The sequence below is a fragment of the Gavia stellata genome, unplaced genomic scaffold, assembly GCF_030936135.1.
Source record: "Gavia stellata isolate bGavSte3 unplaced genomic scaffold, bGavSte3.hap2 HAP2_SCAFFOLD_34, whole genome shotgun sequence".
NCBI classification, from domain to species: domain Eukaryota; kingdom Metazoa; phylum Chordata; class Aves; order Gaviiformes; family Gaviidae; genus Gavia; species Gavia stellata.
Genome location: NW_026776320.1, coordinates 3,520,998 through 3,537,129, shown reverse-complemented (window position 1 = coordinate 3,537,129; position 16,132 = coordinate 3,520,998). Strand labels below are relative to the sequence as shown.

The 16,132-nt window shown below is 43.4% G+C and overlaps 1 protein-coding gene across 1 annotated transcript; it reads right to left on the bottom strand.

Annotated features, from left to right (window-relative positions):
* Window positions 1-3,496: 3,496 nt before the first annotated feature.
* On the bottom strand, window positions 3,497-15,417 carry LOC132320892 (E3 ubiquitin-protein ligase TRIM36-like; the record flags this gene model as incomplete). The annotated part of the gene is made up of 9 exons (XM_059834525.1): window positions 3,497-3,851; window positions 5,387-5,684; window positions 5,988-6,281; window positions 6,836-6,960; window positions 7,621-7,874; window positions 8,815-8,910; window positions 10,010-10,156; window positions 11,611-11,932; window positions 15,191-15,417. Coding segments are annotated over 9 exons (2,118 nt in total), but the record flags the coding sequence as incomplete, so codon positions are not given.
* Window positions 15,418-16,132: the final 715 nt, after the last annotated feature.

The window sequence follows — 16,132 nt, the reverse complement described above, 5'->3', positions numbered from 1 at the left end:
ACTCAACAGAGTGTACTAACATGTAGAAGTTCTCAGTGCTTGACTTGCTAGTCATGGTTTAATAAATGACTGAGGGGAAAAAAAGTGGAAGAAACGATAAATTTTAACAGCAGAAAGAGATTTGCTGCATCTGACTACAACTGAAGTTGCTCCAAGATCTGGAAAAGCAAGCCAACAAAAGAATGATCACGTTTGTGTTACCTATGAAGCTACTCAGGAACATTCAAGTCTAGAAGTGACTGAAGAGCTGCAGGAGGCCCTCAGGACTAAGTGACCAGGTAAACGAGCAGATGAAACTCAGTATTAACAAATGCAAAATAACACACCAGGTGGGGAAACCCTGTACGTGCACAGCTTGTTTACAACTCACCATCAGGATTGTGTGGAAAACACTGCAGAAGAAACTTGGTAAATGTCAGCTTAATACTCGGTATTGACCAAAAAGGCAAATACGGTTTCAGGACTACGGAAAGAAGGAAAACCCAGCATTTTGTCATCCTTCACAACAACAGAGTGTCTGTATGGAGGGCTCCTTCAGTCAGTCTCAGAAGGCAAGAGGAGAGAGAGGGGCAGCAGGATGCTCACCAGTACAGAATGGCTTCCATCCAGCAAGAGGAAACATGAAGGGGAGGGCACAATAGGAAAGAAAGGCTATGACAACCATCTATTACAAAAAGAAATTACCTAAATGGTAACTAGCGAGGGACAATTTGCCATTTCTCCTGCAACAGGAAGTTCCAGAAGATATCCACTGCTTCACAGCTGCTGCCTGGGTCATCAAAGTGTTTCTGACACAAGTGCATAATGAAGCTGTGGAATGTACTTCCACGCAGCCTTACTAAGGCAGAAACATTTGCGGGTGAGACCCAGACAAGAAGTTGCTCTTGCCGGGCCTTTCTAGCCCCAAAAGGGCTGTCAGGCGCACTCTGTCGCAGATGGAACTTCTGCCAATTACCATTTCTGCCAATTTCTTCTGACAGTGGCCACTGGACAGGGGCTTAAGAGAGAGGACACTGGAGGGGTGTACTCCAGGTCAGATCAGTACAACAGTTCAGACAGCAAAGCACACAAAGGTTTTGCATTATGACCTACATTCATTTAAGTGTATTGTGATTTTCAGGGCCCATTTCATAGCTCTACAGCTGTATACACGTACTTAGTAAGCATACTTCACACACATTCCTCAAGATGCAACACTATCCCCAAATTAGAAAGCATATCCCCAAATTAGAAAGCACCAAGTATGTATAAGAAACATCCTTCACTTTATAGCCTTATTTTTCCACAACACAAGTTAACAGTGCAAGTACCCACATGTTTTTTTACGTAGATTTCTATAAACAGATGCAGTCCACCTCCATGCCCAGTAAGATCACCTAACAGATGCTCCTGGAAGATACGTCAAGACATATGGAAGACAGGCAGGTGATTAGAAACAGCCAACATGGGTCCACCAAGGGCAAATCATGCCTGACTCATCTAGTGACCTTCTGTGATGGAGTGACTGCACGAGTGGACAAGGGAAGAGCTACAGATGTCATATACCTGGACTTGTGTAAGGCCTTTGATACGATCCTCCACAACATTCTTATCTCTAAATTTGAGAGAGATGGGCTTGATGTATGGACTGTTCAATGGATAAGGAATTGGCTGGATGGCCACGTCCAAAGAGTTATAGTCAATAGCTCAATGTCCAAGTGGAAACCAGTAACAAGTGGGGTCCCTCAAGGGTCTGTGCTGGCACCAGTATTATTTAGTATCTTCATTAACAACACAGACAGTGGGATTGAGTGCACCCTCAGCAAGTTTGCAGATGACACCAAGCTGAGCAGTTCATTCGCTAGAGGGAAGGGATGCCATTCAGAGGGACCTTGACAGGCCTGAGGAGCAGGCCCATGTGAACCTCATGAGTGGGCACGGTGGTGTTGGTTGATGGTTGGACTTGATGATCTTACAGGTCTTTTCCAACCTTAGTGATTCTGTGATTCTGTGAGATTCGCCAAGACCAAGTGCAAGGTCCTGCACTCGGGTCCAGGCAATCCCCAGTATCAGTACAGACTGGGGGATGTAAAATGGGCCACAAAAATGGTCAGAGTGCTGGAACACCTTCCCTGTGAAGAAAGGCTGAGAGAGTTGGGGTTGCTCAGCCTGGAGAAGGCTCCAGGGAAGACTTCATTGCAGCCTTTCAATATATAAAGAGGGCTTAAACAGAAAGAGGGAGATTTAGATTAGATAGAAGGAAGAAATTTCTAATGGTGAGGGTGGTGAGACCCTGGAACAGGTTGCCCAGAGAAGCTGTGGCTGTCCCATCCCTGGAAGTGTTCAAGGTTATGTTGGACAGGGCTTTGAGCAACCTGATCTAGCGAAAGATGTCCCTGCCCATGGCAGGGGGATTGGACTAGATGATCTTTACAGGTCCCTTCCAAACCAAACCATTCTGTGGTTCTATGATTCTACACAAAACTACTATGTGATACAGTTTTTAAAAGGAGAGGAACAGAAATTTGAGGTGAGACATCCTTTAAGGCAGAAATCGGGTCTCAGAACTTAATCAGTGCATTTTTAACATTCTTACTAAAAAACCAAGCTGCTACTAGATCCAAAAATTAACTTATAGAAACAAGTATTAAAAGAAATACCTGATGTTTTTTTAAAAGTTCACATATTATTACTCATGTCAGTAACTCATATGCTTTTGCCTAAATACCAGGTACAATTACTCACACATGCAAACACTTCTGATTTTGGACTCTAAAGTAAGTCTGATGTTTAAGGTAGAATTGCACTTTATATATTTTTATATAGCCTATAGTAAAAGCCTGGAAGAGTCAAGAAACTTACCATTATGCCACCAACTACACGACACCAGGTGTCAGAATTAGAGTTTTAGCTTACCGTCACATTAAAGGCATATGACATGCAATCAGATTCTAGTTTACCCTCCTCTTTCCAAATAAAACCTAAACGTTCAGCTGCAGTTCTGATTTCTCCCTGCTTTATACTGTATTTTTGCAAATGTTCTTTCGTGCTGAAGGGCCCAACCCCTGGTGCTCAGGGGTTAATTGGAAAGCATTTGACCCCTCAGAGGCATTCAGGCAGATTTCTTGAAAGGAGAATGGCAATCACACGCTGTCAGCTTTGATTTCATTAAATGCAAAACTGACTATGTAAGGATTTACGTTACACAAAAGGTAGATTTCTACCCCCGAAGAGTAATTTTGGTTGCTAGTCAAACTTCTTCCCTGCTTCCCCCTGGGAAGAAAGTCTGTGGAGAAAAGCATTGCACAGATCACAAGAAAGGCAGGAGAGTTCCTGGAAGAACATTTCCCACTAGTGTGGGACGTGTCTGAACCGTTTGTTTAAAAAAAGCATGACCCAGAGGCTTGTAAGCAACATGTGGACAGAATGTAATTAATCAGGAGTGAAAACTAAGGTAGAATTCTTCTGCTCTCTCTCGTCTTCCACCTCAGAACAGCAATGGGAAGAGATCACTGCACTAGATGTCGTCGTGGTACTCCCCGTACTTTGCTGTGACAGGTTCCTCAAGATGAACTGCTGCACCACCCATTAAGGCAAATGCTGGGTACATTATGCCAGAGCAGTCCACCTCGCACTCATAAAGGCATTTCATACGGCCTGCGTCGTAGAACCCCACCTTGCCTTTGTCACAGTCGAGGCAGATGCCCAAGCACGATGGCAGGGGAAGGATTCTGCTCGCTGGATCCTTGGGGGCAGCAGGTGTTGTGGGGATAAAGAACTTCTTCATGCCTAAAGTGACCAGTGTGAAAGGCTGTGGTGAGTCAAAGAAGGCATCTTCACTCCCACTGTCATGACCACTGTCTTGCTCGTATCTAGAACAGAAAAACAACCATTTGCTTTTGTCAGATTCTGAAGGGGGATCAGTGATGTGAACTGGAGAAAACATTTTTGTAAGACAAGAAACACCACATGGTCACCTGCAAAACCTTGTGGGGTAAAAATATACCTAAGCCAGGAGGGAAGACGCATTTAGTAGGTGGAGAACACTCACTTGGGCCACTTCAGACAATAAATAACAGCTAAACACTAACGAGGACAAGACCACAGAAGGCTTTACTAAGGAGCGGATGTATCTAAATGTACTCATGCTAGGTAATCATTAATGAACCTACAGGTATAGCAAATTAGTTAACTTGAAAAGTAATTTAGCGACTATGACTAATGATTACAGACAAGGTATGTTTAACTTCATTTACATAATGTTAAATGACACGAGTAAATACATTTAACATGACTGTTGTCCTATGAGTTTTCCTCACCACTGCTGTATTACATTGTCTTTAAAATTCACAACACAAAAAGTAGTGGTTTAAGTTTTTGGTTTGGTGGTTTGGGTTTTTTTTAAAGTGCTCTGCCTGGAGGTTTCCATGAACCCCTGTTTCCCAGCTGGTTACTGGGGAAAGTTTGTGGCCAGATTTGTTCAGTCTACATGCTTTTGCCCCCTACTTCTGTCACCAGATGAAGACACACTGGAGAAGCACACATTCTTCTGTGCCGACAATCCCTAGCTAGGTTTGCATTTTTGGGATGTCTGGGGGGAGATTGGATTTGTGTCAGCCAAAGTTTTCCAGGTATTTGTGTGGATAAGGAAAAAGAAATCAGGAAATCAGGATCTAATTTCTCACTTTGCAAAAAGCCTCCGTCTGGCTTTAAGCAGCTCAAGACACAGGCGTTCTTACACTTTCAGTATGTTACACAGGAGGAAGCTGATACATTTTTTACATTCCTGAAAAAGTTAAGAGTCCTCAGGAGATAGCTTCCCAGCCTGCAGTTCCTAGACACATCCAGGCTTACTACAACCATACTTCAGAGCTGAAATCTTTTTATTGGTTTGTCCACTGTACTTTGGCTTGGGAACAGTAGCACTCCAGTACCATATGCAAGCGTATAGCCTGGGATAAGCCAGTGACTTGGAATCCACCGTGACGCAAGCTACAGCAAAGATACACAGATACACACAGTGAACATTGTACCTCTGAATGGCTGCCAAACCTAGTATGCTAAGGAAATTAAGGCAGAGTCTTACTATTGACAATTAAACATTGCTTCAATCTTGCAAGTGATGCTTTTTTTTTACCTTCTTGCTTTAACTGGCACATCTTGACATCTATAGGAACCTCATTTCTTTCCCAAAAAGAATGAAAATAGGACTCTGGATAATTACAACACCTTTCTGCTAATAGCATGGGATGAACAGGACAACCTGCTTACAGCATATCCTTCAAGCTACTTTCCACTAGTTAGGTTCACCTTGTGTACTAATTGCGACCAGACTCACTCTTAACTTATTTTTTAAAAAGCCATCTCCTTATATAAAACATGTATTGAGCAAGAGTCTGCAATTTACCTTGGGCTGGTCACATCATGGGTATTATGGAACAATTTCTGTATCTGGTTGCTAGAAACAACTCCCACTTTCACCAGGTATGAATAGGCTTCCACACGAAAAGCCCAGACGTGCTTCCCTTTGGCAATCCCGGTGTCGCCAATGATGTAATCCAGGGTTGTGTAGCATCCGACCTGCATGCGCTCAGATCCCAGCAGTAGAGGAAATCCAGCCCTGCTTTCCACAGAGGTTCTTCCTGGGTTCAGCAGGAGATGTTCACTGTTGTACCCACATTTGTCATCAAAAAGAAAACTGAAAACTGAAAAACAGTATCCAAAAAAATTTCCTCTTAGTTAAGTATTTGGCCTTCTGTGCTTATAAACTACATTTTAAGTCATGCTGGCATCAGAATTTCTCACTTTTAAAGGCTACCGGGAACGTCATGCAAGCTAAAACGGTCTCAGCACGCCACCTACTTAACCTGTTTGTTAACAGTGCTTCTAAACATTTACGCAACCGGTAACAGTAGAGTAGAAGTCTGGGAACTACTGGAAACCACCTACAGCTCTTGACACCGACAGACACAGATTCAACACCTTGTGGACATAAGAAAACCCAATACCTGGAGCTGGAGGCGTACGCAAAATAACTTCTCGGCTCCAAGGGCTACAGATGGACCCTTTATATCCTCGAACTCTAAAGGCATAGGAGCTGTCATCATCAAGATCAGATATTACTTTGTTCTTGCTGCAAACTTTGATCTCCTGCCACGTCGCACTCTCCTCTTCTCCATTAAGCTTACGATACTCAAGAACATAGATATCAGCTGAGTCTGTCTTCCCAGGGCATTCCCAGCTGATCAGAGCTTTGTTGTACATTCTGCTCTGCTCTTCATTGATTTCTGGTATTTCTAGACCTGGAATGCCAGAGATTCAGGAGAAAAAAACCCTCAAATTCAGATATATGTTGTTTTAGAATTAACCATACAAGCCCTTTGTTGAGTGGCTATAGCACTTGCGGGGGGTGGGGGTGGGGGCAGAAATCTGACTCAATCAGTTAAAGAGTACAGATGAGGATGGTTCCATTCATGCACTTACATAAATCCCTTACTTTCTGTTTTTACTTCGAAAGTTGTATTATTTATTTTTGCTGGCAGCTAAAAAAGCATCTAAAAGCCTATTCTTTTCTGTCATGTTAACAAAAAGCTTCTAGGAAGACCTAGTATTACTTAACTACAATGTTTTGGAAGCCAATGTAAACTGGTACTGAATGCAACGGCATCTTAGCTTCTTTTTCAAAGCTGAAGCTAGCATTGCTGCCAGGTAATGCCTTGTGGATCACAGAGACAGAAGGGACAATGCAAGTCACAAGACTGAGTTCTGCAGCTGCAGCCCTGCATAAGTTTTGCCTCTTTCCAGAGAAGCCCTTCAAGTCGTAACTTGAGAAAGACCTGATGCTCTCGCAATTTACCATTGGAATGGAAGGACAAGTCACCAAGGATCTCTTCTTGCTTAGCTATGTCCACCACAAAGTCTTCAAAAGTAGTTTCAGCTGCTGGCCTGAAGCTCTTCAGAGATTCAGTAGCTTTTTGGATTCTGAAAGCACAGAAGCAAAGGGATGGCAGAACAGAGAAAAGGGAATTCACATGTGTGCATTCCTTAAACTAAAAATGCTAGGTTTTGCTTTATAAAAAGTGCTGTTTTCATGTACTTACTGATGTCTCCCAGAAATTTCTGTCTCTCTAGACAGAATTCAAATGCAAAATTTAAGGTCTTTTGTACAGCAGTGTAAAGGTATCAGTGTAAAGATAATGAAGAGGTAATCGTTCAGCTGGTAGAGCATTTTAACAATTGGGGCATTATGTTCAAAGAACAAAATAGATGTGAAGCGCTAATGGAGAACAGCTATTAAGATCAAAGACTTTAAAGCCAGAAGAGACCTGTTAGATTAACTTGCAAATACCCGATACAATCTCTGAGCAAAGGAATGTGTCAGTGAGCTGAATGGGCTACCCTTCCAGTGCAGTCCTACTGAACAAGGCCACGTGTTGTCACAGGACAGAGCCCCTCCTGACTGCTGTTTCTTAACGCACACTGTAATGTAGCAATTTCTACTGAACGGTACTGGGACCATCTCTGAGCCTTTGCAATACAAGGTACTGCATTCAGTACTTTGCTAGCAGGTGTCAAAAGAATATGACTGACCAGACATCCTGGAACAGTATCTGTACTTCAAACAGAAGATAATGAAGATACCTGTCATGAAGCTGTTTTGCTGTTTGAACAAAACAAGATGGATCAGTTTCTTTAAGCACCTCTTGAGCATATCCTACAAGGCCATTATTTTCCAGGAGCCCTTGATATTCCTCTGCTTGCGTTTGCAATTTTTCCAGCCTTAAATTCTTAGAAGTTTCAATTGCCCTAAGAGCTGCGGACTTCTTCTCTTCTAGGACATGAGATAATTTCTCAAAGCTCTGAGATGCTTCTTCTTTAGCTCGTTCACTGTTGCACTAGGAGGGAACAAAAGACATTTTAGACAGATTCCACAGCACTGTGGCTGCGTACAGAAACATACCTCAAGTTGTTCAAGGTATCACAGCAATCTAGTCATCCATTTGACAGACAAGACTAATGAGCTTTGTTATGCCCATCAGCACTGAAAATGTGATCAGCACTGCACCCAAGCTAGTGAGCGTTTACTGGATCAACACAGAGAACGAAGAGCAGGAAAGTATTCCTCTGATTATGTCTTGAGTTACGCATAGCATGTGTCTAAACAGCTCATGGAAAAGCACTGTAAAAACAGGTCAGTTTCTGAAGTCTTCATGCCCAAGAGCTAGGTGCTCCTCCACCTTCCCCAACCACACTGCGATGGGGGTCCAGCCCAGCTTCTCACATATGCCCTCAGAACGGTAGGGTCACCTCTAACTAGTGCCCTGGATAAAAGGAACTACAAAGCACAGAGACAATCTTTATCAAGATACAGGCAGGGCCAGGAGCTCCTGCAATTTCTGCCATTGTGTTTTTCAGCTTGTACGTGAGCTCCCAGCTCTGACTCTTCTGCAGGGAGATTTGACTCTTCATTCTGACTTTATTGCAACATCCTCAAGGCGGCAAACAGCCAGTGTAAATTGTGAAGCACCGTTAATACACAAGAGCTGTAAGTCTAACCCACCTCTCTTTGATTAAGGTATCAAACAAGCTTTCTTTCAATTAAATTTACAGCAGCACCCAAAACTTAACTTCCCTCTGTATGTTGCCCATATTTCCAACACTGTCAGGATTAGGTCTTACCATTTGTGATTCAGGACTAACACAAACTGTTCAGAAATTGTTTTACTGGCTAACTGAAAAAAGCCAAAGGATTTGAAGCACTTCAGTGAAAACAGTTTGAGTCTCTGCTGTGTCCCTGCAAGGGCTATCCCCAGCCAACACGGAAGACACTCTTACCTCTGTTTCTTTCAGCAGCAGATCCAGCTGTGTGATGTGAGCTTTCACCTGGCTCTCCTTACTGATGAGGTACTCAATATCTTTTGAAAGCTTCTCCTGTTAAAACAAAACAGCGAGCTAGCAGAAGAAGGGTATCCCACCCAAACCGACAACCAGCACAGGCAGGTCATCCAGCTAGCACTCGCTTTATCTAGTTACAAGGACAACAGCCTGCCACCAGTTATGAGCAGCAACCCTGCGGAGAATTGCTCAGTGACCCGCAATGACTGCACAGGGACATCAGGCCACTGATGTGGGCAGGACTGGGGGCACAGCCTCTAAGGACAAGAGGTAACAGCCTCTAAGGACAAGAGGTAACAGCCTCAGCTGGCTCAGTCTTCCCCAGCCACAAGTGCCACCTTCTCTTAGGCTAGGAACATGAGGCTTCAGGACGTTACTAAAACTTACAGAAAAGCCACGTTAGTTATTAACTCATTTGTAGTAAGATTTGCTAGAAGAATGAGTGGTTCAAAGCATGAACTTATGAGTGTCTCTGCATTTCCTGACTTGCAAGAGTTAACAGCTGTACAGGAAAAGCCTTGCAAACAGGCAAGGAGGCCAAAGAGCACAAGGCAGGCTGGTCTGGTCTTCCCCCCCACCCCCGCCCCCCCTTTTTTTTTTCTTGTGAGCAAGAGAGGAAGAGAAGGAAGAAGAGGAGGTAGAAGCAATCATTCTTTAACAACAAAGCAATGTTTGCAAGTCTTCCCTGTTGTACTGCGAATTAACAGCTATGCAACTTCAGAAACATACAAGGTCCCAACAGATACTTCCAATGCAAATTTTTCAGGAGTGCTTCTGAAGTATCAGCTAATCCAAGCCACAAGGACACTTACCTTAAAAAAGCTAGATTGTAAAGTATAAACTGCTTAAACCTTTTGCATTGGTCAGTACTGCTATACTTTAGTTGGCTAAAACAAGGTGGAAGGACTTTTAAGAGGTTATGTTTCAAGCCTCATAGAAAATACAGTTTCTCAGAAGTGCGCTATGTCACACTAATATAGATATTAACAGATGTTGCACAACAGCATGCCTCATGACTGGTTCAGTGTCCTCTAAACACACATCCTGGCTTCCTGCCACAGGGAGTTTGCCCTTACACCAGAAGCTCAGTACTTTTCCCCTTCTTAAGGCCAGGTCCAACAATATTTACTTTTACCTTAAGGGTTTTGTAGGCAGTTCTCATGGTTGTTACTCTATGGTTTGCATGACATCCACCCAGTTTACAAAGATGACAAACAGGCCTTCTGCAGATTTCACAGTACATGTTTACCCTCTCCATTTCATGTTCTGGACACATCAAAATCTGAAAAAAAAAGAGAGCAGAGAGAATGCAGGTGTACTTCCAAAAACTGAGGTGCTCAACAAAACATCAAAACACTAAATCACCCCACAGCAGCATCTGATTTCATCAGTGGATTCTTTATATTCAGTTTATCTTCCACCTTTTATATTTGTCTATGCCAGTGAAAGCCAGCAGATGAACACACACAGTTTCACGAGGTTCACAGTGAGTAAACCTGTAGCGATGTCTGTGTACACATCATGTAGCCTCCATACTGCAATCAACCATTTTGCTAATCCCTGAAGTTGTTTGTGTGCCTCAAGCTCCCTACACTCCTGTTCAGAGCTGTGAATGCAATATATAACACAGCCACGCTGTCAAATTTAACTGTGTCCATGCCAGCATCTCTTGAAACAACTACGAACTGTCTTAAGGCAGGAGTTGACATAATACTGTAATGATTTAAATTTAAGCTAGACTCTGATCAGCCACATAGCCATTGCTCTTGGAGCAACAGATGAAATGCAGCCACACCCCCAGTCACAGTCATTTTAAAGATAAAAGGCTCCAGTGTTTCATTTTTTCTGTCTGACTCCAATTACAAGTTGTTCATGCTGAGCGTTAATTCCAGTACCAGCTTAAACAGCATTGCGAAAAAGCTGGTGTTTGCTAAAAGTAATCTTTCAAAAATTGAACACGTTGAAGTAACTGCTCGAAGAGGCAAAAAAAGTGCTGCTCAACTCCAAGCTCAAGCAACAGATAAAACCGTCTAAAAGGGGGTGGGTGGGTGTGGGTGGGTGTGCTTGTGCACATGTGTGCGTGTGTGTTTTAAAAAAAAAGAAATGCTTTGCCTCATTCCAGAGCACTGAAAGACATTTGGGTCCATCTACTCCATGTTACCAAAGAGAAGCTCTTGAGAAAGCTTTTCAGTGTCATGTCAGGGAGGAGAACACGACATCAGTGCCAACAGTCAAGCTTTAAAAGCATCATCTTTTAACACACGCACACACATACAAGAAAGGACAGGAAAGGGCTCAAAAATAGAAGTGAGTAGCATAAATATGGACACACTAAGCTAAAATTGCAAACCATCTCTGAAACCAACTCTCAAGCCCCAAATGTTATCTTAGTCTATGGTGAAAAGCCCAAAGACACCAGTCTCGCTAGCACCTTGGTACATAAGACTGTCATTCAGCAGAATATGCAATAAGCTATCCCATTGTCATTGACTGCTGGATTCAGGGGGAGGTGCGAGGAGGGAAGGAAACTTTCAGGAGAATCATCTGTGCAGGCAGACATGTTCAAAACTGCAGTCATGCTGTCAGCAAGAACAAAAGCTTATGGTTCACTCAATGAATAACAGCAATAGTCAAAAAAGGAACAACGGTCCCAAAAAGCAATTACCATTGCACAGATATGTCTGAAGCTATATGCAAATGCTGCAACCCAAATTCTGTAAGATACGGGATACTTACCTTGGGTCCGAAGTTGGTGGTTGGTCCTACATGTTTATGTTGGGCTTTCACAGTTCCCCAAGGATGGTGTATTTTGAAACATTCGTTGCAATAGCTTGCCCTGCAGTCCATGCAGCTCTTTGTGGACTCTTGAGGTGGAGGTTTGCAGAAATCGCACATAATAGCAACGGCTGCCCTGGCTGCCTGTCTGTATCTTTCCACAATGGTTTCCAAAGTAAAGTTGCGAAATAAGCCATTGATGCCACGTTCTCCGAGATCAGTATCCCGCTGGCAACCCGGACAAGGAAACAGACTCGATCTAGGAGTCAGTGAATTACGTTTTCTGCCTGTGTAGACACCAAATCCTGATTTAGGAGGAGTGTAAACAGAAGAGGTTTAGATTTTAAAGGGAGAAGCACAGGAATTTATGAACCATTTTCAAACTATCCTAGCACATCATCCAAACCAGTACAATACCAATTCATATGCACTCTGCCAAGCCAAAGAGAATACATTTGCCATGACAAGGTAGTGTAATGTCTGAGTTCAGGGGGCATTACAAACTACTGCTCTCAAACTTAATTCTACGGTAAGGTTAATTTAGCTATTCCAATCCTATCTTCTTCGTCTAGTTTTGCATGCACTCAAGCCGCAGCCTTTCAAAAGACTAAACACAAAACCTTCCGGAAACCAGTTGGTTTTAGGCTAACTGGCTGCCCACATAGAGAGCAACAGCTTCGTAACACGCTGAAGTGTAAGATGTCTATTCCCAGAGTGAGACTGGTTATTCCCAGACAAATATAGCCAACTTGGAGCTCCCTGAAGTTTGCTTTGGCCGAGTCAAACTTATCTGGCTTACCCCAAGAGGCATCATAAAAATCTAAAGAGGAAAACAAGAGAACTAGATATCACCAGTACGAAATCTCAGCCAAATCATTCAGTCCAAATACGTAGAGGCTGACTTGGCCCTTGCTGAACGGCCTTGATAAAGGAGGGCTGCTAAGTAAGCCCCGCACACCAAAGGGGATGCTGAGACGGTTATGTCTGAGAGATTCCTCTACCTTGAACTGGGGAACCCCAGATCTGCATGGTTACACAAGGGTACAGCTTATCTCTTTTCATTTCAAAAGGGGACAGTAGAGAAGCTGCCCTCCTACGAAACAGCTATGCACAAATTTCCCCTCTTCTCCAAAATAAAGTGATCCAAGGCTCAAGTCAAGTCGCAAGCCTAGGGATTCTTTGGAGCCTGTTCCAGGGGATGGCTCACACAGACCCAAAAACTATTTACAGGGTAACATTCTTGAGGCTATCAAACAGAGAGTGCATCCCCATGTCTCACTCATGAACCCACAGGGCACAACTGTCAAAATTAGTCCTTTATGTATTACTGAAGCAGGTTAAGCCAGTGTTTAGGCTTAACATGTATCCTCTCAGCCTCCCCTTACAAAGAAATAAAAAACCATTCTCTCGAGCTGGAGCATGGTTTTAAGATCCCCTTGAGATGACTGCATGTTGGTGTAACTAATTTGTAAATAGAGGTATGACTTCAAGCTGAATTCTTAGTGTTGAAATTGGTTCTTCTTCAGAAAGTGAAATTTGGTCCCATCTGTATTTAGTGAGGATCTTCCCATCAGAAATGTTGATGCTTCATTTCTTTTTGAAGTGTCCTTTGATGCTATCCAAAAGACACTTGCCTTGTGTCACTCTTCTGTGGGTGCTTCACCCAACAATCCAAAACCTCCCTACCTCTCACGCCCTTTCCAGTCTCTTTAAAAAAACAAACCAACACTCCTGTAAGAAACTAGTTCCTTTAAAAATCTTCAAAATGTACCCCATGGTAGTTATGCATCACTATCAGCTAAGAAGCCACAACCAGAGCATGAATAAATGTCAGTCTCAAACTCAGCTGGTCTCATGCTTTTCTGTAGGTTCTGAGCAGAACAGCTAGACTGCATTAACAGAACAGTATGGGTGACATCTAGTAGCATCTAAATGTCAGGTTCCCAAGGGAGCTCTGCCTCCTCTGTGCACAGCGTGGACGGTGCCACAGCACTGCCTGCGCACCCCATCATGCTAGATCACTATTTCTACTGCCCGACAGAGAGCAAGCTGGAGGGCAGCTTTCCACGGAAGATTAAGGATTACCTCCTTACTTACACTGCTGAAAGCAGCATGGGGGGCCTGGTCCCCACGCACAGCCTGTCTGATACTCCCACGCTTGGCAAGCCACAGTTCTCACAAGGAGGTCAGGTCACCCACGGTGCGCCCACCACTCCTTAGGCACCCAACCTGGTGCCCTGATGTCCACGTTGTAAAACCACGTAGTGGACAGCTGCAGCGGAAACCGGTGACCGCTTCAGTCCATGCATACAATGCCGTGACAGAACATCATGCTTACTGAGGAAAAAAGGGACTAGACTTGGATTTGGGAGATGGCAGTCACCAGTGGGCTCTCTTCATTCAAACTTCACATAACGCTGCAGGTAGAGAGAGCTGAGAAAGCAGCTGAAATGTATGCAGAGCTAAACAGTGATTGTGGGGCTGTGCACCCCATATCCAGAAAACAGGACTGTAATGAAGACAACTAGCTATTTCGTTTGGGGATTCCCTCAAATGATGCAAGCCTCAACCTGCCAAGCTACAGCAAACACAGCATTTGCTTATCAAACTGATCCTGAAAGAGTACCAGTACTAACAACTCAAGAGTTGTTTAAAAGAAGTGGGTGAAATAAAATATTTGAGCTTTGAAAACTGGGAAGGGGATGATGAACGTTAGTAACATACGAAATACAAGACACAGCTTTAGGGTTTGTCTTGTGGGCGACTCTTCCAGATCACTGCGGACTGCGGTTTTAAAGTGGACAGTTACGTCAGAAGGAAGCCTAAAAGCCAAGATGAGGTTTCTTTCAAGAAGTACTTTCGATGTATCTGTGTAAAAGAACAACTCATCTGTGGATTACACAACAGCTGTAAGAATCTTTCTAGTGTGACATCACAAAGAGCATGAGGAGTGCTCCTTAAAGCTTCCAGAGCAGACCACACTGGAAGAGGCGGTTAGCGCAGTCTTCTTACAGTCATCTGTCTCCCAATTCTGCAACCGTGCAATAACCATCATCTATGGAAAATGATTTATTGTAAGCGTAATGAATTGGGTAGGACAAAACCATCATTTGCAAAGTCTGCAGAGGCTCAGAAGGAAGTCGAACTACTCAATTTAGGCTGGCCGAAACCTGAGAGAACCACCTCAACAGTACCACTGACAGGCAATAAAACTGCTGAAATCTACACCTCAACATCGACGCTATTGAACATGATGCTACTGCGTCTCAATGTAACTGAAATACAGGAATAAACAAATACAATGGTTACAAAGATTTACAGGACGCCACAAAGACTGATCTATTATATATGAAATAGAGTGCACTGTCCTTAAAAATATTCCCATTGTTCTTGCCACAGAATGAACAAGACTCGCACTATCCCTAAGTCATCTCTTTAACTGCATCAGGAGTACCGGGAAGACATTTTACCAATGCAGACGCAATTCGGCTCAAGTCAGTCGAACACATAAAATAAGGAAAACACGCAAAAATTCCGATACGTACCTGATCTACTAATCCTGTCCATGCTGGAAGAAGAGCTTTGAATTCGAGGGCTACTCTGATTAGAGGATTCAGAGCCTCCATCAGCAAAAGAGTCTTCAAATGCAGAGAGTATTTCTTTCACACATTTGTGACAGACATTGTGCTGGCAAGGAAGGATCAGTGGATGGGTAAATAATTCCTTGCATGCTGGGCAGATGAGCTCTCTTTCGATACCCTTAATGGTAACCTTCATGACAGAAAGAGGGAAAACCAAGTGTAAGTGCAGAAAACGTGAGCCAGCAAGACTTACTGCACAGCTGTATGTCTGTATGTCACAAAAGCCCAGCTCTCTAGAATAATCGTTCTATTCTAGAATCGCACATTCTAGCTGGTTTGAGGCATTCCGCTGGTTAACGCTGCAAACAAATCTCAATTAACATTTATGAAAGCACTGACAACATTCCTTTCAACTGAAATGAACACCGCCACTAGGCAAACTCGGTTCATCTTTAGGTCATGTCTGCCTTGCAGGGGAGGAAAGGAGAGGAGGGGAGTAGTCTTAATTCCACTCAAGGACCTAGTGAAACGAAAGCAACCATACTTCTTAACAATAGGAATCCATATGTTTAACTCAGCTCGCTCGCTCGCTTTTCAAGAAGGGGGGGTGGGGGAGGGAGAAAAAAGAAATTAAGTGTCAGACTGGTTAAACAACAGGCTTTCCCGCCGTGTAATCCACATTTAAGCACTGGAACTGCCTTGACTTCGTTAGGCTAATAGTTCCAGTCCGGAACATTATCTGTTTGTTTATTTATTTCCTGCACAAAGAGCCGCCCGTGGATCTGTGCAGCTCTTCAGTAATTTAATGACCCCACAGCCATCTGGCACTGCGCTCCGCTCCTGCTCTGACAGTATTGGTTTCGGCTATGTTCACTGAGGGAAGTGTTATATGGATTTTTCAA